We start from the raw sequence: 24760 nt of genomic DNA on the forward strand, positions 1-24760 counted from the left end.
AGGGTTTTCTTCTACTCCTATAAAGAGCTACAGTTTTAGACACCCACAGGCGCAGTTCCGCTCTGTCCCATAGGGCTGCTCCACCACCTGGCTGTCAGTTTGTCACCTTGCGGTGGCTTATGTGTTGTTGGGAGCTGGAAGCTTTGCCAGTGGTGTTTCAAATGCCAGCAGGGCCTCCCACAGTGAGTGGGTGTCAGCAGCGCTTCGGCTAAGGACAGACGATGCTGAGTAAGCACTTGGCTCCCGCTTTGCCAGAGGCAGCCTCTGAGAATCGTATGCACAACACAGAAAGGACGTCAGGTGTGGGAGCAGAACGGTGTCAGACGAAGGGCCAGAGGCTGGGCCCCTGGGGTCGGAAGCACACCAAAGCGACTGAGGAAGGAGCTGCCTTCTCAACGCAGAGCCGGCCACGGTGACGGGGAGGGTGTGAAGCCGGTGGTGGGGCAGGCTCTGGCATCTTCATTTGCCGATGGGGCAGGAAGCAAGGCAAAAAGAGGCAGCTGCAAACATTGATTAATAATCAGCACTTACAATGTACACAGTATGAATCAAGGAAAATCGGAAGGATCCAACATGAAGTGGAACGCAGGAAGATTGATATCCTAGGCATTGGTGAGCGGAAATGGACTGGTATCGTCCATTGTGAATCAGACAATCCTACGATCCGATCGTATAATCCAGTCAGTGCTGTGCTTGGGATAAAGCCATCAAGAGGAATGGAAGACATTGCACAATCCATCTTGAAATTCAACGCTGTCTGTAACAGGATTAACTCTACCCACCTTCAATCCAGTCAATACCACCATTAGTCAACTTGATGCACCAACCCCAAAAGCCAGTGCTGAAGAAACTGAAGAATTCTAATAACATTTTCAGTCAGAAGTCGATCAAACAGGCAATCAAGATGCATTGATAATTATTGGAGATTGGAATGCAGAAGTTGGGAACAAAGAGGAAGGAACAGTAGTTGGAAAATATGGTCTTGGCGATAGAAAGGAAGCTGGAGCTCACATAACTGTGGGGGCTTGGGGGTGGGGGACCGCTAGACCCCCTGCTCTCTCTCTGACTGCAGGAATAGCAATGGGGACTTTTAGGATGCTCGTCCTTCAGACAGGAGTGCTGAAGGATAGAAGGGCGCATGTGTTGCAGGCATGCGGAACCTGGATCTGTAGCCCTGAAATAATAGGGGATTGGATTGATGGTTTATAACCCGTCCTCTCTATTTAACAGAGATATTTACCTGCTCTATGTCAGGATCCCTGTTAGACTGGTGACTGTGTGTGTGTGTGTGTGTTTACCTGTACAAGATATGCAGGCTAGGCAACCTTACGGAGACAGTGACTGGACCAATGGTTTCTTGGGGGCATGATAGGGATGGGGAGGTGAGAGGGGAGCCAACAAGCATGGGTACAGGGGAATAATAGGTGTACTAAAATTGATGGTAAGGAGGCTGTGGCTTTTTTGGTCATGTTTGATCAATCAAATTGTATATGAGAGGAAATATTGAGAGATGAACAATGGACAAGCATAATAGTGGAGTGGGAGGGGAAAAGAGAGAAAAGAAGAAAAAATATATAAACATAAGAATGCAGCAAGGAAGCAGATGCACTTTAGGCTTCTACTTAAATCTCACCTCAGTGCAAGAATGGTTTTTTCCTAATAATGTGCAATTCATGATACTCATATTCCTGACACCATCACTGAAGGAAAAATGGGCACATAAGCAAATGCGGTGAAGAAAGCTGATGGTGCCTGGCTATAGTGTCTGGGGGTCTTAAAAGGTTGAAGTTAAACAAGTGGTCATCTAGCAGGAAAGCAACAAAATCCACATGGAAGAAGCACACAAGCCTGTGTGATCACGAGGTATTGACAGGATCAGGTATCAGGCATCAGAAGACCCAGAACAAATAATCATGCTGTGGCAAGCAAATGGAGTCGGAGCTCCAAAGTCCATCTGTAGACAACTGGACATCCCCTCACAGAGGGTCACAGGAAGGGCCAAGGCAGCCAGAGTGCAATATAATACGGATGAAACACACAACATCCACCTAGTTCTTTAATGCTCCTCCCACCCCCACTGTCATGACCCCAGTTCTACCTTACAAACCTGGCTAGACTGGAGCATGTACACTGGTACAGATGAGATTTTGACACAAAGAATCCAGGACAGATAACTCCCCCAAGAATATCAATGGGAGTAGTGATACCATGAGGGTAGGAGGTAGGGAGAGAAGGCGGGGAAAGGGGAAACTGATTACAAGGATCAATGTATAACCACCCTGAGGGGGGGGGATGATAAAAACATGAGTGAAGGGAGACAGTGTATGGTGTAAGATATGAAAACAATAATAATCTATACATTATCAAGGGTTCACAAGGGTGGAGGGGGCAGGAGGGAAAAGAGAGGAGCTGATACCAAGGGCTCAAGTACAAAGAAAATGTTTTGAAAATGAAGATGGCAATAGATGTACAAATGTGCTTGATACAATCGATGTATGCACCCTTGTGGTAGTTCTATAATCGTTTGTCAGTTTGAGAGGATGAAAGTGAAGGAGTGGAGTCTAGCCTGTCAATCAGGTCATAGCCAATGAGGCCTCTGTGTGGGTACAGCCTTCTCCCGAGGATTCTGGGAACTCCAGTATTCCTCCTTAGAGGCTCAGTCCCTGCGAGACGTCCTAGATGACAAGATACATGATAAGATGCATGGAGCCCCGGGAGCCAGAGAAGCCACGTGGAGACCCCTGCCAGCACTGAGTTGCTTCCACCACCACTGGATCCACAAGACTTCCCACCCACTGGCCTGTGATCTTCCTGCACTCAGCATCATTGCATGTGCTGCATGAGTCTGAAGAGGACTTTATAGCTTGGTATTGAACATATGGACTAATATTGGATTTATGGATTGATCTGGACTGGGCTGGAATGTTTTCTCAATGCTCAACTGCTCTTGTATATAAAGCTCTTTCTTATACCCACATGAGTGCCTCTATGAATTTATTTCTCTAGTCTATCCAGACTAACACAGCCCCCAAGACAAGGGCTGTATGAGCTCCCAATAAATTTATATATATATATATATATATATATATATATATATATATATATATATATATATATATATATAATTGGGCTGCTAACTGCAAGGCCATAGGTTTAAACAGCTCTGCAGGAGAAAGGAGAGGATTTTAGAGCTCCAGAAATGGAGGGAGCAGCTCCACTCTGTCCTCCAGGGTCGCGATGAGTCTGAATCAACTCGATGGCTCTGAGTTCCATTTTCTCTTTGTAACTGGTTCAGGCTCCTTGCCCATGACTCACCTGCCTCACCTGCCCTGGGCTCTGGGGACTGACTCTGGAGAGCTAGGGTCCCTGGCAATCTCTGAAGGCACCCCACCCCCACTTCTATCCTTTGCTACCCTCCCTACCGCTCATGGCTCATCCACCCTACCGTGTCCCCTCCAACCCCCCCTTCCCCCCATCCCTTACCATCTCAGCCAGCTTGTGGATGGCGGGGCACAGGGTGTTCACTGTGCTGTGGTACCATCTGTCTGCGCGGCCCAGGAATGCGGCCAGCTCCCCCAGCTCCAGCTGCCTGGAGGTGGAGGACCCCTGGAAGGAACAGCATGGGACAGACCCCTGGTTAAGCCCCCCCTTTTCCCAGCTGGTGGGCCCCTAGGAGCCATCCACCTAGTTCGGCTTTCAGGCCCGCTGGCTCTGAATGTGGGCAACTGCATGACCTCCCGCCCCTTCGTGTTTGCCTCCTGAAGAGGGCTGGCTGGTTTCATGCCCCAGGTCCCTGCAATAGCCCCATGAAGGGACGTTTTCCCAGAATACTGAAAAAGGAACTGTTATAGAATGGGGCAGTGGACGGCCACGGTGACCTGAGTGGAGATTCAGCAGGCTGATGGGAGGAGTGTGCTTTGGACAGTGAAAGGGTGGGAGCACCTTCATACTGGGCTTCCAGGGCCTGAATGGCCTATGTGCTCCGTGCGATTGTGTGTGTGGAATGTGTACGACGTGGTGTGTGTTTGGCATGTGTGAGAGTGAGTGTGGTAGGTGTGGATGGGTGTGGGAGTGATGTGTTTTTTTTTTTTGAATCTGGCGTGTGGTATGCGTGTGCAAGGGTCAGAGTGTGGAGGTGAGTCTGTGGTATGTGTACGGGTGTGAGTGTGCGGTGTGTATGTGAGTGTCGATGTGTGTTATTGAGCATCTCATGTGTGTGGGAGTGGGGTGACTGTGTGTCAGTGTGCATGGGTGTAAGTGTGAGGTACTGGCTGCATGTGGCGTGTGCATCAGAATGGGGCCGCAGGGGAGTGAGTAGGGAGGCACTCGTGGTACTGAATGTGTGCTGTGTGTGAGTGAGTGTGAGGGATGCATGGAGTACGTGTGTATCAGTGTGTATATGTGTATCTAGTGCATGCTATGGACTGCATATGGTGTGTGTATATCAGTATGGGAGTGAGCATGAGGTATGTGTGTGGTATTTGAATGTCACGAATGGTGTGTGGGCTTGTGTGTGTGAGAGAGACTGTGTCCCAGGTCAGGGGCAGTTCCACAGCATCCTCTGCTCCTTCCCCTTTGGTGGTGCACAGGTACCAATGCTGGACCAGTGTGAAGGAACAACACAGCCGTGGTGCCTGCTGGCCTGTGGGAGCAGGACTGGGGGCTGAGGGCCCAGGTTTAAGGAGACACTTGCAATGAGTCCCAGTAAAGCAAAAGGAGAGAGCCGTGGTGGACAGGCAGAAGTGTCTCGGGCCACTTTCAGGCCGGGCGGTGGGGGTGGGGGTGGTGGGAACTTTGGGGAGGGAAGGCTCCAGGCTCCATATTGCAGGGGAAGTGACTGCTCCCATGTGGGAGCCTCAGGGACGTGAGGCTGAAGGTGTTTCCTCGCCCATCCCACCTTTCCTCTGCCCAGACCCTAACCCTATCTTCCCTCCCTCCTCCCCTCCCTCCCTCCCCCACCCTCATCCTCTTCACCTCAGGGGCCAGCACGGGGATATAGTAGAGCTGCAGGCTGAGCCGGGGAGTGAGGCAGAACTTCTGAGTCTCCCGTTTCCTGGCAGTGGAAGGTAAAGCAAAGTGGGTCAGAGCCGGGGATTTGAACACTCAGCCCTACGTCCCAGCGAAGCCGTTTCTTTTCTCTACCTTGCACCTCTCTGAGTCTGTGTTTTCTCGTGTATAAACGGGTGTGATAAGAGTTGTATGAGCCCCTAATAAAGTGTTTAAAAAAGAAAAAGAAAGAAAACAATAAAAGCTAGAAGAAGTTAAAAAAAAAAGATAGAGACACAATCCATTCGAGGGATGGCTGGACCACACGGGAACACCCGTCTCTACCACTCTGAGACCAGAAGGGCCAGGAGCCCCGCGACCGCGCCCCTTGCTCTGAAAGGGACCCTCTTAGGGAAAGGTCGCAGAGAGAGTGGGAGAACACGGTGGAAGGGAACTAGAAATCGTACAAGAGACCAGGCCCAGTGGTCAGAGAGACTCCATTTCCACCCCAACTACTCTCCACTTTATAAGGGGGATAATCACACTGGGAGAGAGGTGCCCACTCCTTGGAAAGACCAGCCATTTGGGATCCAGAGGGCAGCACTGGCCCACGGGCAGAGTTCAGAAGGGCTAGGAAAGAAGGCGGCATGGGAACAGGAACCGCAAGGAGGAAGTGGGACAAGCCATGTTTCATGGTGAGGCTTGCAGTCGGTGACGTGACACAGAAGGTGCCTGAAACGTTGCTGCAAAACTAACTGGTCTGCTCTGTATAGCTTCACCCAATTCACCAGCAAAAGTCCGAAACAGCAACAACAAGCCATCTGGCACTCTGGTGACAAGGACTAAGGGCGCTAAACACATTAAGGCAGGGTGGAAGGGTGGTGTCTAGTGTCTGCCTCCATCCCACCCTGGCCTCTGCCTCCTCAGCCCCTCCCTCCACTCCTTTCTCCTCCCCCAGCCCACACCAGGCTCCCTGTGCCCTACCGGAGGGTGTAGTAGGCCTGGGCCAGGCGCCCCAGCATCCGGTCATCACCCAGCACCAGTACCCGGGCCGTGTGCACCCGGGAGATTCCAGGCAGCAGCTCCCCGTCCCCGCCGGGCCCGCCAGTCCTCTGGTGCAGCCCCGGGGCCCCAAGCCAGCTGCCTGGCAGCAGGAGGCCAGGCAGCCATGTCCTCTTCTTGATGCCCCCCTTGCGCTGCAGTCCGGCCCGCTCCGTCTCAGGGCTGCTGGGTGCAGGCAGCTCATCGGGTCCTGAAGGAAGGTCCCTCTCGATACCGCTGTCCGTGGACAGCACGGACACCCGGGCCAGCTCCCGGTCTGGAGGGAGGCCCTGTAGATCCAAGGCTTCCAGGTCAGCGCTGAGGTGGAGGTGGGACGAAGGGCGCAGAAAGAGTACCAGCTCCTTCCCTGGGAGGCAGGGACATGGGGGTCACCTGAGACTAGCAGGTCTCACCCCAGGAAAGCATCAACTCATGTTCTTTAAACACTGCTCCAGCAGATTGGAGCACCCCACCCACCCCCACCAAAAAAAATGCTAAACCAACCAACCAATGGTCTGAGGTCAGCACCATTTGCTAACCCCTCCCATGTCTGCCACCTCCTGTGAAGGCCCTTGGTTAACATCGTACCCCAAACCCATGGGCCTCAAGTCAATTCCAGCTCCTCAAGACCCTAGATCTGGTCTCTGAGGCTGTGCATCTTTATGGGAGCAGATAGTCTCATCTTTCTCCAGTGGAGCGGCTGGTGGTTTCAAACTGCTTATCTTGCGGTTAGTGGCCCAACACGTAATCCGCTATACCACCAGGGCTCCCAGTCTTTCCGGAATCCTCTTTTTCATATATGTTTATGTTATGGACTGAATGTTCTCTCCCCTCCTCCTCCACAAAGGAGTCCTGGTGGCCTAGTGGTTATGCCATGGGCTGTGATCGAAAGGTCAGCAGTTCAAAACCACCAGCCGATCCTCGGGACAAGGATGAGGTTGTCTGCTCCCATAAAGATGTAGTCTCAGAAACTCTCAGGGCCAGTTCTACCCTGCCCTAGTGGGTCACGATGAGTCCGAATCAGCTTGATGGCATGAGTTTGAGTGAGCCTGATCCTTGGGGACATTATCTGTTGGCATCATCGGGCACCTGTGACACTTAATGGGCACAGGAGGCTAGTGGCTAATACATTGTGTCCTTCCACCGATGTGTGGAACAACTCAGGGCAGGAGACAAGGAGCAGAGACACACATGGGCACATGCATATACATACCCACACACATGCCTGGGGTACATGCACACACGCAGAGAGCACACCAGCCTGTGCAGCCAGGTGCCCACTCAGGCGCCTTCTCCACCCCCACCCCCCACCCCCCTGACACACCGAGGTCCAATCAGGGTGCTTACAGAGTTGCTCTTCGTCTGTCCACAGGTGGAAGGTGATGTGAGGGCTGGGCAGGGGGATGCTTGGTGGCCGGTCTGGGGGCGGGTCACCTGCAGGAAGGAGCAGGCTGTGGAGACCATAGAGGGCAGGAGGATGGGGTTCTTCAGTGCCCTCCCCGCCCCCAGCCCCAGCTCCTGCACCCTTTTCCCCACTTGACCTCGCTGAACCTGTCTTTCCCTGTGGCTTCCCTTTCTTCCCACCTCCGCCACTGTCGGCTCATCCAGAGCCTAATAACAAGCTGTCTCTCTAGAGAACCCGGTCTAACACACTGCCAGCCTGCTGCCCAAGAGTTCTTAGTGGTTCCCTGTCTGTGTCCTGCACACTTCCCTGCCCAGCAGTCAGGGCCCGTCCCCCACCAGCAGCGTGTGCGGTGTCTTACACCTGCTTCCCCTGTGCTGCTCTCTCTGCCCCTTCCTGGCCCCAGACCCCAGTGCACCCCAAACACCCGGTCTGTGTCCAGACCAGGAGAATGAGACTTCCATTCACCTCCAGGCCCCGGCAGGATCTTGCAGACAGCCCCAGATACCACACTCACCGCCACTGAGGGATTCTGACTCACAGTGACTCTGTAGAGAGTGTCTGAGCCTGTCAGTCTTTATAGGAGCAGACAGTCTCATCTTTCTTCTGAGAGAGTCTGGTAGATTTGAACCACTAACCTGGTAATTGGCAGCCCACCCACTTAAACCCATTGGCATGAAGTTACTTCTGACCCATCGAGAGCCTGGAGGACAGAGTCGAACTGCTCCTGTGGGTTTATGAGACTGTACCTCTTTGTGGGAACAAACAGCCTCATCTTTCTCCCTTGGGGTGGCTGTTGGGTTTGAAACATTGACCATGCCGTTAGCAGCCCAGTGCTTATCTCACAGAGCCGCCAGGGCTCCTTAGCATCCACCAACCAAAACCAAACCCGCTGTCATCAAGTCAATGCTGACTCATAGTAACCCTATCAGACAGGACAGAACCTGCCCCCCGCCCCCGAGTTTCCAAGACTGTATGTAACTCTTTAAAGAAGTAGAAAGCCCTGTCTTTCTCCTGTGGAGCTGCTGGTGGTTTTGAACTGCTGAGCTTGTAGATAGCAGCCCGCTATGCCATCATGTGCAATTAACAGACAGCAAAATACTCCGGGCAGCAGGAACCAGAAGAGGTGAGAGAGACAGAGAGGCGGTGAGCCAGTCCCTCCTCTTGCTTCTCCTTCGGGTAGCCTTCCAGACCACTCTAGCCACGTGGCTACTCCTTCCCACGCCAACCTCACAGTCTGCACCTTAGACACACTTCATAACTAGGCTTAGGGGCTTTGGTTTTGTTTTTAAATCTCTATTCCCTTTTACTACACAGCCAGGACTCCCTCCTTAACCGAGGCCAATGCTTCCAAACCCCTGCCAGCCCCAGCCCACTGGACGGGCCCTGGCAACAGCTCTGTGTCTCAACTTACTGCCATCGAGTCAATTCTGACTCATAGCAACCCTGTAGGGCAGGCCCGCGGTCGTTTCTGAGACCGTACGTCTTTACAGGAGTAGAAAGCCTTGTTTTTCTCCTGCAGAGCTGTTGCTGGTTTTGAACTGCTGGTGTTGAGGTTAGCAGCCCAATGTGTAATCCAGTATGCCACCAGGACTCCTCTTGCTATGCTAAGTTGGGAGAGAAGGAACCGGGGACACTGAGAGCTTACTACCTGGTCCAAGGTCACAGGATAAGTGTCAGAACCGTCAGTGAAGCCCAGGCAGCCCATCTTAACCCTGATTATTGCTTTTATTAGTGGCTACCAGTCGGTCCCCATACTCATGGGTGACCTAGTGCCCCTGGTCCTGTACCATTGTCACGATCAGTTATGGATCAGAAGGCCTTAAGCCATAGGGTTTTCAGAAATAGATGACCGTCTTTCTTCCTACTCCATTTTAACCAGGACAAACAGACAAAAAACATCTCACCACCATCGAGTCAATTCCAACTCATAGTGACCCTATAGGACAGGGTAGAACACCCCACTGTGGGCTTCAGAGACTGTAAGTCTTTAGAGGAGTAGAAAGCCTCATCAGTCTCCTATGGGGCAGCTGGTAGTTTTGAACTGCCGACCTTGCAGTTGGCAGCCTAAAATGTAACCACTACACCGCCAAGCTCTACTGGAACCTGCTCAAGCTCTTAGCAACATGTAAACCTCCACGGACAGACAAGTGGAGGCTGTACATTGGCTGGGAATCAAACTCCAGGGTTCCTAAGCAGAGAGTGTGAATTCTACCAGGGACTCAACACTTCCCCTAGCTTTCGACCATACCTTGCTCTTGCCTACTGTCCCCCACCGCGGCCCATTGGAGCAAAGGCTCAGCAGGTGGGCTGGCTAAGCATTACCAAGTCCAGGTGGGAGACCAGGGTCCCTGGCTGTCAGCTGGATGGTGGTAGTGACAGTGGCCCAGACTGTGTCCCCTTGGATCCAGGCAGAGCTACTGCCAAAGTGGTGCCCAGGGTTTGTCCCAGTTTGGGGAACCATTTCCACGAGGTGACCAGAAATCCTTTGACTATTTAGAGAACACCGAGAAAACAGGTGGGGCCTTTAGGCCAGGGTCCTTCTGCCAGCCTTGCCCAGATAGCTGCAGCCTCTCCCCTTCCTGGGGGAGGGCCAGGCTGCCAGATTTCACACCTGGGACCCGCTTGCAGACTCCTGCTGGTGGTTTCTGGTCCGCAGCCCATGCCCAGTAACTACGGGTGCCAGCCAGTGGTTGGGTGTCAGGTTGCTACCTGACAAATCCTGTGGGTCCTTTGGGTGACCCTGAAACAGGGCACCAATCATGCCTGTCCTGTCACATGCAGAAATCAACACTGGGCTATTTAGGATTTCCCAGTGACAGTCATTGGGCTGCTAACGACAAGGTCAGCAGTTCAACACCACCAGCAGTGCCTTGGAGGAAAGACGAGGCTTTCCAGTCCTATAAAGAGTCACAGTCTCAGAATCCCACAGGGGCAGTTCTACCCTGTCCTATAGGGTCGCTGTGGATTAGAGCCTGACCAGTGGAAGTGAGTAAGTGAGACCAAGTGGTCTTGTCTCTGGTCACCACTTATATGACGAAAATGCCATTCGAAAGAACAAGGGTGCTGCCCGACACAATATTGACTCCACTGCTGCTTTAGACGATCAGTGCGCTTGTTCAACTCACTGACTCACGGCGACCCCATGGAGGTCAGAGGGCTGGCAATGGTGGGTTTTTTTCCAGTTGATTACCAGGCCTTTCTTCCTAGGCACCCCAGGGTAGACTCCAACTTCTTACCTTGTGGTTTACAGCCAGGGGGATTAACCTGTTGTACCCATCCAGGTGAAGAACTAAGGCAGCCTGAGTGTGTGTCTTGATTCTGCCACGCTCTGGGGTGTGTGTGTGTGTGTTTGTGTGTGTGTGTGTGTGTGTGTGTGATATCTTGGGCCAGTAGTTTACTCCCTTTGTCAGCTCTCTCATCTGTGAAATGGGCATAATGATCGTTTCAGTCTCATAGGGTCCCAGGGAGGACCAATTGATTTCGCTGAAGCAATGCATTTAAAGTAGGCACAGCGCTCAGAACAACACCTGGAGGATATAGAGAAGATGCTTTGGGGCTGTTCTCTGAATGTTACCATAATGAGATAGAGCACGGTCTTCTTGCAGGAGCCCTGGTGCAGTAGAGGCGGTTACTCCTGGGTCAGCAGTTCGAAATGACCAGCCTCTGTAGGAGAAAGGTGGACCTTTCTACTCTGTAAAGAGCTACAGTCTCAGACACCCCAAAGGGGCGGTTCTATCCTGTCCTATAGGGTTGCTATGAGTAGGCGTCGACATGAAGGCAAGGAGTTTTCTTGCAACCAGGCTCTCTGGTAGCCACCAGCCTGCGCGCCCAGGTCCCGGGCTCCCTCCCACCTCGGGGCGGGTGCTTCGCGGTATGGGCTGGGGCACCCTTGCTGCTCTCAATCTTACACGCGGTCGGGGTCACTTACAGCTGCAGGGACCCCTCGGGGCCGCCAGGGGCCCCAGGAGCGAGCAGTAAATCTCTTCCAGTCTCTCCTGGTGACCCGCACGGTTAGGGCTGGGCTCGTTGGCCATGCGCTCCACTGCGGCCACCACGGCGTGGAAATACAGCTCCAGGGTGCGGCGGGGGCTGGCCTGGCGGGAGGGACGTGAGATCCTGAGTTGGGAGCCAGTATCCACGCACCCCAGCCACTAAACCAACACCCCAGGGACGGGGCAGCCGAGCGCGGTGCCTCCCCTGGTGACTCAGAGGCGTCTGGCCAGAGTTTCCCTGCAGAAGGGATCGGGCCACCTGAAATGGGGGGGGAGGGTCCCTCCTGCCCCGCCTTCCCCAGCTTCAGCACCACCACCACACCCGCCCCCCCACTCCAGTAGGGCAGGTTTGAAAGACAACTGGTGTTCTGCCAAGTCAGTAACCTAGAGGGGCGGGGATGGCTTCTGACCCCACCCCCAAGCATTTGGACCAGTGTTCTGATCCCCACCCCACCCCCACCCCCACGCTTGAGTTTGTCTGTTTGCTTTACAGCAGCTTCACCGGCATCTAGGACCGGTTCCTGCACATAGTGGGTGTTCAGTCAGTGTTTATGGAATCAGTATGTTCTAGGCAGTGGGCTGCCGGCTACAAGGTTAGCACCCACCAGCGGCTCCCAGGAAGAAAACGCAGCTGCCTGCTCCAGTCAAGATGTTTAGTCCCAGAAACCCTTCAAGCGTTGCTTGAGTCTCCATCAACTCGACGGCAGTGGGTTTATACCCTGCCAGTTCGTTTGGCTTTGACGCACCACGTCCACTAGCGTTTGGGGTCCAAAAGTATTTCAGAAGGACACCATGTCAACACTGCATAAAGTAAGTGTCTCTTGTCATCAATAGCTGAGATCTAAAATGAATGTCATCACAGAGCACTGTTCTTCAATTCTACCAGGCTTTGCTGCCTGCCCAGGTTTTAAGACTCTCTCTCTCTTTAGCTTTTTGGAAGAAGAAAAGGTGAAGGGTATTGGAATAAGCTGAGTCTTTCTCCTTACTGGACACAGGTTTGAAAGAGAAGGCAAGGCAGTATTTACTGTCTCCGTGCCATTCAACGCTCTAAGGCGACAGCCAGACACCCCATGACCTCCTGCCTCAGCACCTGTTCCCCAGCCCCCCAACAACTGAAGATGCAGGAGTCAGAACAAATGCCAAGGCCAGGATGCCAGGCAACTCCCTAATCTTGGGTCTAGCTTAGCGCCTCAGATCAAGGGTCTGCAGGCCATCTGACTAACTGTCAAAAGGTCCGATACTGTTGAAAGAACCAATTCGGACCTGGCTTTACCTTCATCAACTCTTGCTTACATACAATATCCATTGAGTGCCCATTCCGAGCCGGACACTGCTGAGATACAGCAAGGAACAAAACAGACACAAACAACGTGTTCTCATGAGGCTCTCTGTGTGTGTGTGTGATGATCACACGCATAAAATCCAAGCCCAATGCCATGGAGTCAATTGTGACGCATAGCAACTCTGTAGGACAAGGCAGAACCTCCCCTGTGGGTCTTTCTTCCGGAGCGCTGACTCTGTGGTGACCAGCCCAGTGGCGTAACCCACTCTGCCCTCGGGGCTCCTACGGGCTGTTGAACTGAGTAAAATGTTTCATATGATGGATAGCAAGGAGCCCTGGTGCCAGAGTGGTTACGTATCTGGGCTACCGATTGAAAGGTCCTCAGTTTGAAACCACCAGCCGCTCCTGGAGAGTAAACACGTAAAGCATTACAGTCTCGGACACTCCCCTGGGCCGTTCTAACCTGCCCTGTAGGGTCGCTATGAGTGAAATTTGTTTTTTAAGATGGAGAATGAGAAATACAGAAGGGAAAAATCAAACAGGTAGGCGGGAGCAGCGTGGAACATGGGAGAGGGGCTGGAGCTTTGGAGACTGTGGTCAAAGGCACTCTCTCTGAGACAGGGACTTTTCAGCCAAGACCTGAAGGGAAGGGAGGGACATTCCCAGCTTGGGGCATAGCCAGGGCGAAGGCCCTGGAGTGGGCATGTCTGGCTGTTCGAGGAATAGTGAGGAGGTCAGTGGGAGGGCGGAGCACAGAAGGTAGGTGGGAGGGGAATGAATGAGGGGGTGGGACAGCTCACGGGGCTTCATAGAGCCTTGTAATGAAGTTGGTTTTGATTTGAGGGAGATGATTCAGTAGGGGGAGTGGTAGCTTCTCAGAGGCCCCCCTTTTGGACTGAGGCACTCATTTCCCCTGGGAGTGGTCAGCTGTTTCTCTCTCTCTACACAGGTCATGTCCCCTTCCTAAGCTGGTCCACCCATCCAATGACTAGCTGATGTGGAGATACAAGGGCCTGCCCCCTCGAGCTAATTCTAGACAACTCTCAAAGACCCGCCAGCTTCGGAGCTTCCCTGAGGACCAGCAACTACGTGCCAGCTCAGTTTCTCCCTCCGCCCATTGCTTTGTCCGTCGGGGTTGACCCTAAGGACTCTGACCCCATCAGAGGGGACTTCCCAGGGAAGCTGGCCTCTGACAGATGGGGGCTGTGGGGCTGGCATGAGGTGACCCCCATCTTAGCAGCCGCAGAATGGAGAGTAGGTGGCTGGGGCAAGAGTCGAAGCAGGGAGACAGGAAGCTGCTGTCATCACCCAGAACTGACACTGGCTGAACCCAGTGGGGGCGGCAGTTAAAGTGGAAAGAAGAAAGGGGTTGGATCCTGCCCATGGTCTGAAGGTGGGTTCAGTGGGGAACCTTTAAGGCAGATGACCCCACCCCAAAGGGATTTCCCCGAATGCGTGGAAGAACAGCAGGGACGGGGCTGACCTGGGGTAAGGCTGCGGCCGAATTGTTTCTAGAGAAATGAGGAAAGAAGAAGGAGGGCTGTGGCTAGTTCAAAGTCATGCTGCTCTCAAGTGAAGGCTCTCAAGGTTAGATTTGCTGACTCCTTTCCGTTGCCTCTCCTCAGGGCTCCTCCAGAAACCCCCCGACTTCAAACTTAGCGGCAAAGGAGCTTTGTCTGGTCCTCACAGCCCTAAGCCCAGGTTGAGCAGCTGGACCTGGAGACACTGCCTCCCATGCCCAGAACATGGTATCATCGAGGTGAGCTGTTCCATGCTGACCTTCCACTCTTAAGACTTCAAGGCCGTCCGGTGGACAGGTGCAGAGATCAACCAATTCGTCACCTGGGCCGCAGACCCAAGGCCTGAGCAGACAGGATGTGGCCTGGAGGTTAGACAAGGACTCTCTGGGGGCTTCTGTCTGGCTGACTCATCTCTCCAAGGCCCCACTGGGTCTCTAAGATCAACCATGCGTTTCAATGGACTATCCCTGCTCCTCTTTTCTCCCCCCTCCCACCCCCACAATCCTCTCTCCACACAGGTTTAGACTCAGGTTCTAGAGAAAGTGAGATGGTGGTGGGGGTGAGGGGGTGAGTTATAACATTTTAACTAGGCCTGAAAAATAAATTCAGACTTGACTCTTCCATGGTAAATGTATGTAACAGATCTGTTCGCTCTGACCCTGAGCCCTACTCTTGAGTTGGCGTTTCTCAAACCAACTCCATTCCGGGTACCCCCAAACCTACCCCGCTTCATCCCTAGCCTTCTCCCTGAACTTCAGCAGCCTCCAGCTCAGGGATGGCGTGAGGTTTGGAAGCTCCACTTTCCTTACAGTGGCATTCCATATTTGCCTCAAGTTGGGTCAAGATGGCATCATCCACATTCCCTGTTTTGTGAGCCAGAAACAATCACCAAAGACGCAGAAGGACCACAGGGGCTACTGGGTAACTGGGAAACATGGATGAGGGCAACTCTCCTCCCCTCCCCACCCCCACCCAACAACAATATCCAATTGTCAGGCAGGAAAACAGTGTCCCCTATTAGGGACCATCCGTGTCTGTGCTCTACCTTAGTGTGACCCCTGAAGGAGCCCTGAACTCAGACCCGGAGGTGTCAGTCTGGCTTCTTGGGCAGGATGGATCCCTGTCACATGGCATCTTGACCCCAAACACATCCCACAGGAGCAGGTGGCCCATTGTCACGGCCTGCCCTTCCAGCTCTGAGCACATGCTTACATTCCCAGGACCTGCGTCACTGACCCTGTGCATGCTATGCCACCTGGCCAACTCCACTTTTACATCTGTTCCTGGGAGCGGGGCTGGGGGCTGGGAATGGAGTCCCTGTCTTGCTTGCAGACCATCGTCCCTGAGTTGGCTGATGCAGGGAGTGACCCACTGGTCGTGGGAGACCGACTGATGCCCAGTACTTAACTGACCTTGCCCCGTCTCTTCAATGAATGCCTGTGTGTTGCATTCTTCTGGCAACTCCAGCCTTGGACTTGGCTTGATGGTTCAGTACAAGTAGGATCAGCACGTAAGTATGAGCTATGTGCTGGGAACTCCCCAAAGGGCGGGGGTGGGGTGGGGGTTGTTATAAAAGGAGGTCAAGGTTGGTGGGGCACAAGCAGGGGGCAAGTCAAGAACCCTCAACGGGGCCAAGCCATTGACGAGTCACCAGGAACGCTACCCCCAGGACATGAATGATGTCTTCCATGAGATAAAAACAAAGAACACTGTCCAACACAAGAGCAACACAGCAGGCCAGAAGAGGCACCTGCCCCTGGGAGGTCGGGAGGTATAGGATCCAGAGTCTGAAGAATTCCAGATGGGACACCACGGGAAGGGAGAGCTGCATCCGGTGCATTTTGGTGGACAGAGCAAGGACTGACTCATGGGCTGGGGATAAGGACTGTCTCGCCATTTCCTGGGGCCAAACAGTCAGAGGGTAACTGACCCCTCCAGGACACCCTCCCTCTCTGGATGCCTGCTCCTTCTTGCATGGCAGCGTGCACACGCCCCCTTCCCCCCCCCCCCCACACACACACCCTGAGCCTCAGCAGCTCAGAAATGCAGCCATCCTTCGGTCCAGCCTACCAGGAGTCTTTGCCACATCACCCCACAAAGCAGTCCCTTCTAAGTTGTCCCTGGGGAGCAACACCCCATCCAAGGGGTTCAAACAGCTGACGTTGGTATGTGGCCAGAAAATCTCTAACTTACAACTCTCCGGGGCCTTGTGTGTGGGTTGAGGCTCTGCCAAAGGGCAAAGCCTAGGAAATAACAAGGGGGATGTGTTGGAAACAGCCTAGATGCCCAACCGTGGAAGCAGAGGAGTGCCTAAATAAACGGAGTTCCCAGAGACTTTTTACGTGTTATGGGAAAATGAATATTGTACGTTGTTGTTATTAGATGCCACTGAGTGACCCTATGCACAACCGAATGAGCCCATGGTGACAGCCCCTGGGCCAATCCATCTCATCAAGGGTCTGTCCCGTTTTTATGAGCCCTGCACTTGACCAGGCATGAAGTCCTTCTCCAGGCACTGATCTCTCCTGATAACCTGTTCAAAGTATGTGAGATGAAATCTAGACATCGCTGCTTCTAAGGGGATTTTGGCTGTCCTTCTTCCAAAGTAGAATTACTGGTCCGTCGGTCGGGCAGTCCACGGGACTTCCTGTAGCCTCTCTCAGCACCAGCATTAAAATGCGCCCACACACATGCCGTGTCTATGTGCACACACAGCTGTTAGCTGACGTCTAGCTGGCCCCTGACGCACGGTAACTTTCACAAGAGACACACTAGAAATTCTCCTCTCTCTTCCCTTCACCCTCCTGTGTGCTTGGATCCGTGTCTGCCCCCGGACGGCCCCATCATATTTTCGTGATATAAAATGACTTATTGATGTAAAGTCTATTCTTTTACATCTGTGAGTGGGACTGGTTTTGTTTCTCTGGGCAACCCCGTTGAACACAGCAAGTAAGCGAGGAAGTACACGGAGGTGGGGGAGGGCGATGCTCAAGCCAAATGAAGATCTCCCAGAAGCAGATGCTCATGAGACAAGGGCCTTTCTCTGGAGCCAACACGCACAGAGAAATGCCTGCGCCCAGGCTTTCAGCCTCCCACACGGTGAGAAAGTGGATTTCTGTTATTGCAGCACCAGATCACAAAGGCGCCCCATCTATGGGCTAGAACACCGTGTGCAGAGTTTGACAACTCTGTTTGAAAAGGGAATGCAGGGATGGGAAGGCAATTGAATATAAGTTAGAGGTGGAGTGGGAGAGATCTGGGTTCCGATCTTCCCTCCGCCACTTCCTATCACCTTCCCTGTGCTTTAATCCCCACCTGTCAATGGTGATCATTTCCCGGGGTTGTGGTGATGCAGGTAGGAGCCCTGGTGGCATAGTGGTTACTTGTTAGGCTGACCACAAGGTCAGCGGTTCAAATCCACCAGCTAGCTCTGCGGGAGAAAGATGAGGCTTTCGATACCGGCGAGAAGACACAGTCTCAGAAACCCACAGGGTTTGGGTCAGAATGATGATGATCCCGGTTGGTCTTATTAAACACCTATGTGCCCCCAATGTTAAGCATGGATTATACAGATGGATTGTGAGTGCTATTAGTTTGGGGTTTGTTTCCCCTTTAGTCTGCAATTCCCCACTCCCCGCCCCAATTTTCCTTAGTGGATGCCCATGGATTTCTTTGAGGGAAAAAGACAGCGTGAAGCAGGACAGTGGGGAATCCCGGGAGTGGAGTGGAGTGGAGCGAGCGTTTGGCGTGGGTGTGCAGGGAGCTGGCAAGGAACTGACAAGGGGAATCCTGGGGCGGAGCAATTACCTGCAGCTTCTTGTGCACCGTGGCTGCCTGGCAGGCGTCCCCGAGAGCTGCCTGCAGGGCGTGGGAGACCACGTGGCGCATGCATGCCTCCGGAGTCTGCTGCACCTCCGCGGCTTGGATCTCCAGCAGCAGCGCACTGCACACGGAGGCGGAGACCAGCTCGGGGTCCACAAAGAGGAACACCCTGAGGATGGAGGTGGGCAGATATGGGGAGGATTGACGGGAGATGGGCACCCCCAGAGACGTCCCCCTCCCCAGTTACACAGTGGACGCCCTCTCTTGGGATCCGCCCCTACAAGAGACTATGTCCTGCCTTTGATGGTATCCAGAGGAGAATATATTTCATCCACCCTTGAGATGAGATGGACAGAGGGCTCGGTGGGGGAGCTCTGAAGGACCAAGCCATCCTCCTCTTTTGTCTTGTTCCTCAGACCTGAGGGCTGAAGGCCACAACCTTCTGGTCACTCACCTCTCCTGGTAGGGATGCAGCTCACTTATCAGGTTCTGCTCCGCCAGGACCATCCTCTGGTACAACGTGCCTGCAAGTAGACCATGTCAGCCAACCGGCCGTCCCCCCAACCTTCCACAGCAGCTGCAGAGACTTCCCGAGCTCCCATGCAGCCTGGAGTGAGCCGAGCACTAAGGGACACTGGAGTTGTCTGGAGAGCGAGGCACCTGCCGCTCTTACCTGGCACCGCCGTCTCTGTCTTTAGCTGGATGGCACAGTCCAAGGCAACTGTGCAGTAGGGCGTGGGCAGGGTCAGTAACCTGGTGCAAAAAGTGTAGGTTCTCCGATAGAGCTCCTCTGTGATGCCCGTGGCCTGGGAGAGAGAAGGAATTGGGGTGCCAGAGCTACAGTTCATGAAGGGTCCTGGGCTGAGGCAGGGTGAGGGGGGAGAGGAGGAAGGGCAGACCTGACCACCAGGGTGGGACTCAAACTTCTCTCTCTACTCTCCCACCTGTTGTGACCCCCCAAACCTACAGCTTCCAGTCTTCTCCCAGCCCTGGGAGACAGCTTCTCCTGGTTGGCCATCGCAAACTGACCGCTATGGATTGAGCTGTGTCCCCTGCCCCCTCATTTTGAGTACTGTTGTAATTCTTATCCCCCATGCCCGTGGTTCTAACCCCATTGGCCTTTGTTAGGGTGTGTCTTAAATCAATCTCTTTTTGAGGTCGAGAAGAGATTAAATAAGCAAGATAGGAAGTGGAGATGGGGGAAGCGAATTGTTAAGCCACCTGAAGATCTCCCAGGAGCAGGAACTTCGAAGAGGTCAGGACCATCTTCCAGAGGCGACCCAGGGAGAGAAAACCTTTCCCTAGAGCCGGCGCTCTGCATTGTGATTTCTAGCCCCTTAAACTGTGAGAAAATAAATTTCTGTTTGTGAAAGTCACCCACTTGTAGTGTTTCTGGTACAGCAGTATTGGATAACTAAGAACGGTACCAAGAAGTGGGGGTGCTGCTCTAACAAATAGCTAAAATGTGGAAGAGATTTTAGAGTTGAGGAATGGGTCCAGGCTGGAAGAGTTTTAAGGGAGGCACTGTTGAGGAAGTGTTGGACTTCTAACCGCAAGGTTGATGGTTCAAATCCACAAGCCACCCCAAGGGGAAGAGATGAGGCTATCTGCTTCCATAGCAATGCAAAGCCTCAGAAACCTGCTACAAGTTGGAACGGACTCAGTGGCAGCAGGTTTGGTTTGGGGTAATAGTGAAAACCTACATTGCCTTGGAAAGACACTCCTGGTAGAATTATGATGGTCATAGGCATTCTGATTAGGACTCAGAAGCGGGTGGAGAGCGCTATAGAGAAAGTCTGTGTGACTTGAGAGACTTTATGTCATCCTGCATCTCATTGGGTCTTCAGTCCCTGGCGTTCAGTCCTTCAACTCTATTGTTGAGATGATGGGCTATACTCAGGGCCATACTTTTGTCTCCCATGAACTTGACTCAGCATTCTTCACCTTCCACTTGAACTCACATATGAGTAATTCACGGTCGGTTCTGCAGTCAACCCCAGACTGATGACAGTCAGCTTCGCAATCCTCCTTTTCCAAAGATGTGGCCAGCTTGATTCTGGGTATTCCATCTGGTGAGGCCCACCTATAGAGCCACCATCTATGCTAGTGACAAAGGCATCTTTGAGGATCCAGCTGCTGGTCTTGCAGAATTCTGTCACTTGCAATCCGGTGTCTTTTATCTCCAATGCACGATTTCAGCGATAGATCCTTCTGTGTTTCCATCACCAATCACCAATAATTAGCATCCCAATCACCAATAATTAGCATTTGGAAGGCAGGCTTGGTCAATTCCAGGCTGCGAAAGTTGGAGGAAAATTATTTTTCTTCTTCTTTTTTTTTTTTTAACATTCCAGCCTTAGTGATTGGTGCATACATTTGAATAAGAGTCTATGAACTGATCTTCCTCGTAGGCGTATGGATGCTATAGATATGTGCAGCCCCCTTCCTCTTCAGCTGGTCACTGGCACCACAGTGGGCCATGCGACTGTCTAATTTTAAACGGCTAGTGCCAGTCCATCTCAACCCACTCATGCCTAGGATGTTGGGCGCTGATGCCTGCCCCCCGCCCCCCACACCTCCCTTCAGTCAACCCAGCTCACCTTCACGAGCACGTACATTAGTGTGTGCAGCAAGGGAATAAGGACGTGCCGGAGGTCCTCACGCTCCGCCTAGAAAACAGGAGATGGCGGCTGACTTCCCAGCGAGAGATCACCTGGCTTTCTTTGGTCAGACACGAGTGGCCGGCCTTCCAGGTAGCAACTGAGTGCTTATACCGTGTCGCACCAGGCGATAAAGAGAGTTGGGTGGGAAGGGAACACAGGGGTGAAGTCTCCGAGCGGAGGGCAGCGGGTGAGGGTGGACAGGGCTTCCTGGCGTTCTGTGGATATTGTGGACCTGACTCAGGGCAAGAGCCAGTAGTTAAGTCCCCAACCTAGAGACGCCCTGATGGCAGTGACCCCCACTCAGAATGCCGGGGTGGGGAGGGGGGTGAAGGAAACTTTCAGGTGGCACAAAGATCATTGGAAAAAGTGGGACTCGATATGTCCTTGTGGCTACGGGTGCCTTCTGTGTATGACGAGTGATAATGGCTTTCCACTTACGGCCACGTTAGAAGGTTCGTGTTTAAGATATGCTCATTCAAACGAGACATCGAAAGAAAACAGTGCCTGTGTAAAAGTACCGGCTGTTAGCTGCCGGAGATGCACCCTAATCACGGTGACACTGCCTGCTCCTGCACCATCCGCACGATTGCTCTGGCGATTCATACGGTTGATACTGGCTGACTTTCACAAGGAGGTCGCCTGGCCTTTCCCGGTAGCCCATCTCCATGGGAAGGCTGCCCCGAAGCCTCTTCAGCACCACAGAAGCCTCCGGTGATGGGAGGGTGGGAGCTGCTCACGATGTGCACTGGCCAGGGATCGAACCCAGGTCCTCTGCATCAAAGGTGGGATTCCAGCACCGGACCATGAAGGGCAGGAAGGGGAAGCCAGGCCTTTCGAGAGTGGGGTTTCAGTTCACACACTCCCAGGCGAAAGAAAATTACACGTGGCTCTCTGGCCAGTGGATGGCTGCAGTCAAGTCCCCTCTGCGCTGTTCGGGCGACTTAGAAACAACTGAAGAGTGGCTTCTGAGGTGGCAGACTGCTAAACTCCAGGCAGAGAGGTCAGCTCCGAAGGTTAGGGGGACTTTTGGGGGCTGGGGGTGGGGGTGGGGATTCCAAAGGAAGCTCCTTGGCTAGATTCTCTGAAAGGACACAGGGTGGCCGATGATCGAGAAGTTTTGGAAAATGGAAAACTGCACTGGGGTGAACAGGCCAGGAAAAAGCCCCCCGCGTCTTCTCACTGCTGCGTGACTGCACTGTAAGTGGAAGAGCGCAGACTTCTTTCTCTGAGGTCGGGTCAGAGAGACAGAGACGCCACCCTCAGAGCAGGCAGGCCTAGGGAAAGGACACGTCTTCTGTCTTGTTTGTTTAATAAAAGTTTCTAAGACTTTGTAGTGATACTTCTGACTTATCCTGGTGTATGGTAAGAATCACCAGGATGCTACGCAAATGACCCACATCTCAAAGGCACAGCACCAATTGGGCCCCCGTCCAATCGGTCCCCCTCTTTGCTGATCCCCTCTACCTCCTCAAGAAGCCCCCAGACCCACCTTCTCCAGTTCTCGGAGCAGGATGCGGACTAGAGCCGGGCTCTTCCCTGGGTCTCGCTCCACCTTCTTGTGCAGGGACCATCTCCACATGCCTGGACCGGGAGGAAGGCAAGCTTTAGAGGGAGCATCGCTGAGCCCAGGAGCCCCACACCATGCCTTCAACTGTACCCAGCGCTGACCTTCAGCCAGAGGCTGGTCTTTCACACCTGGGTGAATTCCTATCCGCAGGAGTTCTAGGGGCAGGAAGGAGGGAAAGGGGCAGCCCCAACTGGACCAGGGAAGGAAACGGCTCCCGCAGAAGCAATGCTCTGCTATGTTCCTGGGTCAATCGTCTGAGGGAGGCGCACGTGGGGAAGGATGTGTACATGGGGAAGGTTGTTAAAACAGACAGCAGCAGACAGACCCTCAACCTACAACGGTACATGGAGAGCTGAGCAAGGAACATAGGTCTCCACCCTTAGGACCCCAGGCCTTTCCAGCAGGAAGGGGGTTCCTGGGACACCAGCTCCAGATCAGGCCACTGGAAGGAGCTGACTAGGCTGCTGGGGAGGCAGACAGAGCGGACGGACGGACAGACACCTGTTTTCCTTACCTTGATTGCCTTGCAGCATGGGGGCCTGAGTGCTGAGTTCCCGGAGCACCGCCTGAACGCTCCTCAGCAGGTCCAGCTCCACATCTGCGAGGAGGGATGGAGGCCATGGTCAGAGAGCTGGGCCCACCTAGCCTTGCTCTCGATCCCACTTCTGGGACCTCCTAAGAGTGTCAGCGGGTAATCATCAGAGTGGACTTGACAGCCAGTATGTTGACCAGTGACGGAGGGCAGCCTGTTGCTGCCAGGCCTGGGGGTCTGGGGATGGCACCAGCTCTTAAGCACTCGACTGGAAACTGAAAGGTGGGTGGCCCCAGTCCAAGCCCCTTGGGAAAAAGCCATCTGCTTCCCAAAGTCACGGTGAGTTGTCGATTTCTTGGGCTTGCTTGGTCTTGGTTTATGGGTGTCTCTGTGTCTTGGTGACCAGCATGCAGAATGAGTACCTTTAAGTGGCACCACGGGTGACTTTAAGAGGCACACAAACAACCATAATGTTTGAATATTTAAACACTTATTTTCATGTATCTTGGGTGGGTGCAGGGAGAGACTCATCTAATTAGCTTTAGACATTTGGTCAGGAGAGACAGGTCCCTGGAGAAAGGCATCATGCTGGGTAAAGTAGAATGGGCGGTGAAAAAGAGGAAGACTCTTTACAAGATGGATTAATAGAGTGCCTTCAACAATGGGCTCAACCAATTGTGAGGATGGTGCTGGACCAGCAGTGTCGGCTCACAGCGAGTCAGCACCCACTCGAGGCTCCAAACAACAACAAGAAGCAGGTCTTCGTCACCTCATTGTGTGCCCACCTTCCCGTTACAATCACTGAAGACAAAGCGGTGAATAAGCAAATGTGGTGAAGAAAGCTGATGATGCCCGGCTATCAAAAGATATAGCATCTGGGGTCTTAAAGGCTTGAAAGTAAACAAGCGGCCATCTAGCTCAGAAGCAACAAAGCCCACGTGGAAGAAGCACACCAGCCTGTGTGATCACGAGGTGTAGAAGGGATCAGGTATCAGGCATCAAAGAACAAAAAATCTTATCATTGTAAATGAAGGGGAGTACAGATTGGGGACCCAAAGCCCATCTGTAGGCAACTGGACATCACCTTACAAAAGGGTCGTGGGGAGGAGGTGAGCCAGTCAGGGTGCAGTGTAGCAACAATGAAATATGCAACCCTCCTCTAGCTCTTAAATGCTTCCATTCTCCCCCGTCCCCCACTATCATGATCCCAATTCTACCTTACAAATCTGGCTAGACCAGAAGATGTGCACTGGTACAAATAGGAACTGGAAACACAGGGAATCCAGAACAGATGATCCTTTCAGGACCAGTGGTGAGAGTGGTGATACTGGAGGGTGAAGAGAAGGTAGGGTAGAAACGGGGAACTGATTATAAAGATTGGCATATAACCTCCTCCCTGGGGGATGGACAACAGAAAAGTGGGTGAAAGGAGTGTAAGATATGACAAAATAATAATATTTTATAAATTATCAAGCGTTCATGAGGGAGGGGGAACAGAGAGGGAGGGGAATAAATGAGCTGATACCAAGGACTCAAGTAGAAAGCACATGTTTTGGGAATGATGAGGGTAACAAATATACAAATGTGCCTGACATCCAATGGATGGATGGAAGAATTGTGATAAGAGTTGTAGGAGCCCCCAATAAAATGATTTTTTTAAAAAAAGAAGTAGGATTTCAACGCACAATCACGTGGCTATTGCTGAAGAGGAAGTTGGAGCTTAAGAAGGAAGTTCAGTGAACGCCCGTGTAAAGAAAAAATGGCAAGTAAATACCAGGCCAGGTGGTACTGACATGGGAACGATGGGAAGGTGGTGCAGAACACATGGCTTGCGTTGGGAAAGGGTGGTAGCCCAGAGAGCACTCCTCACTAGATCCCAACCCCGCTGCCAGTTGCCATTGTCAGCCCTGACTCATAGTGACTCCGTGTAAGTCGAGCAATACAGAGCGC

At 52.9% G+C, this 24760-nt stretch overlaps 1 protein-coding gene across 1 annotated transcript in view; it reads right to left on the minus strand.

The window, feature by feature from the left end:
* PIK3R6 (phosphoinositide-3-kinase regulatory subunit 6) overlaps positions 1–24760 on the minus strand; it is a 49876-nt gene that overhangs the window by 19373 nt on the left and 5743 nt on the right. The window contains exons 2-12 of the mRNA XM_075559134.1: positions 22793–22876; positions 22201–22292; positions 20649–20717; positions 18722–18854; positions 18503–18572; positions 18034–18217; positions 11361–11526; positions 7375–7461; positions 5971–6394; positions 4975–5053; positions 3484–3606 (exon numbers count right to left, since the gene is read on the minus strand). Of these exons, the coding sequence (XP_075415249.1) occupies positions 3484–3606; positions 4975–5053; positions 5971–6394; positions 7375–7461; positions 11361–11526; positions 18034–18217; positions 18503–18572; positions 18722–18854; positions 20649–20717; positions 22201–22292; positions 22793–22876 (1511 nt within the window). The remainder of the gene's footprint in view (positions 1–3483; positions 3607–4974; positions 5054–5970; positions 6395–7374; positions 7462–11360; positions 11527–18033; positions 18218–18502; positions 18573–18721; positions 18855–20648; positions 20718–22200; positions 22293–22792; positions 22877–24760) is intronic.

The sequence above is a fragment of the Tenrec ecaudatus genome, chromosome 10 (assembly GCF_050624435.1).
Source record: "Tenrec ecaudatus isolate mTenEca1 chromosome 10, mTenEca1.hap1, whole genome shotgun sequence".
NCBI classification, from domain to species: domain Eukaryota; kingdom Metazoa; phylum Chordata; class Mammalia; order Afrosoricida; family Tenrecidae; genus Tenrec; species Tenrec ecaudatus.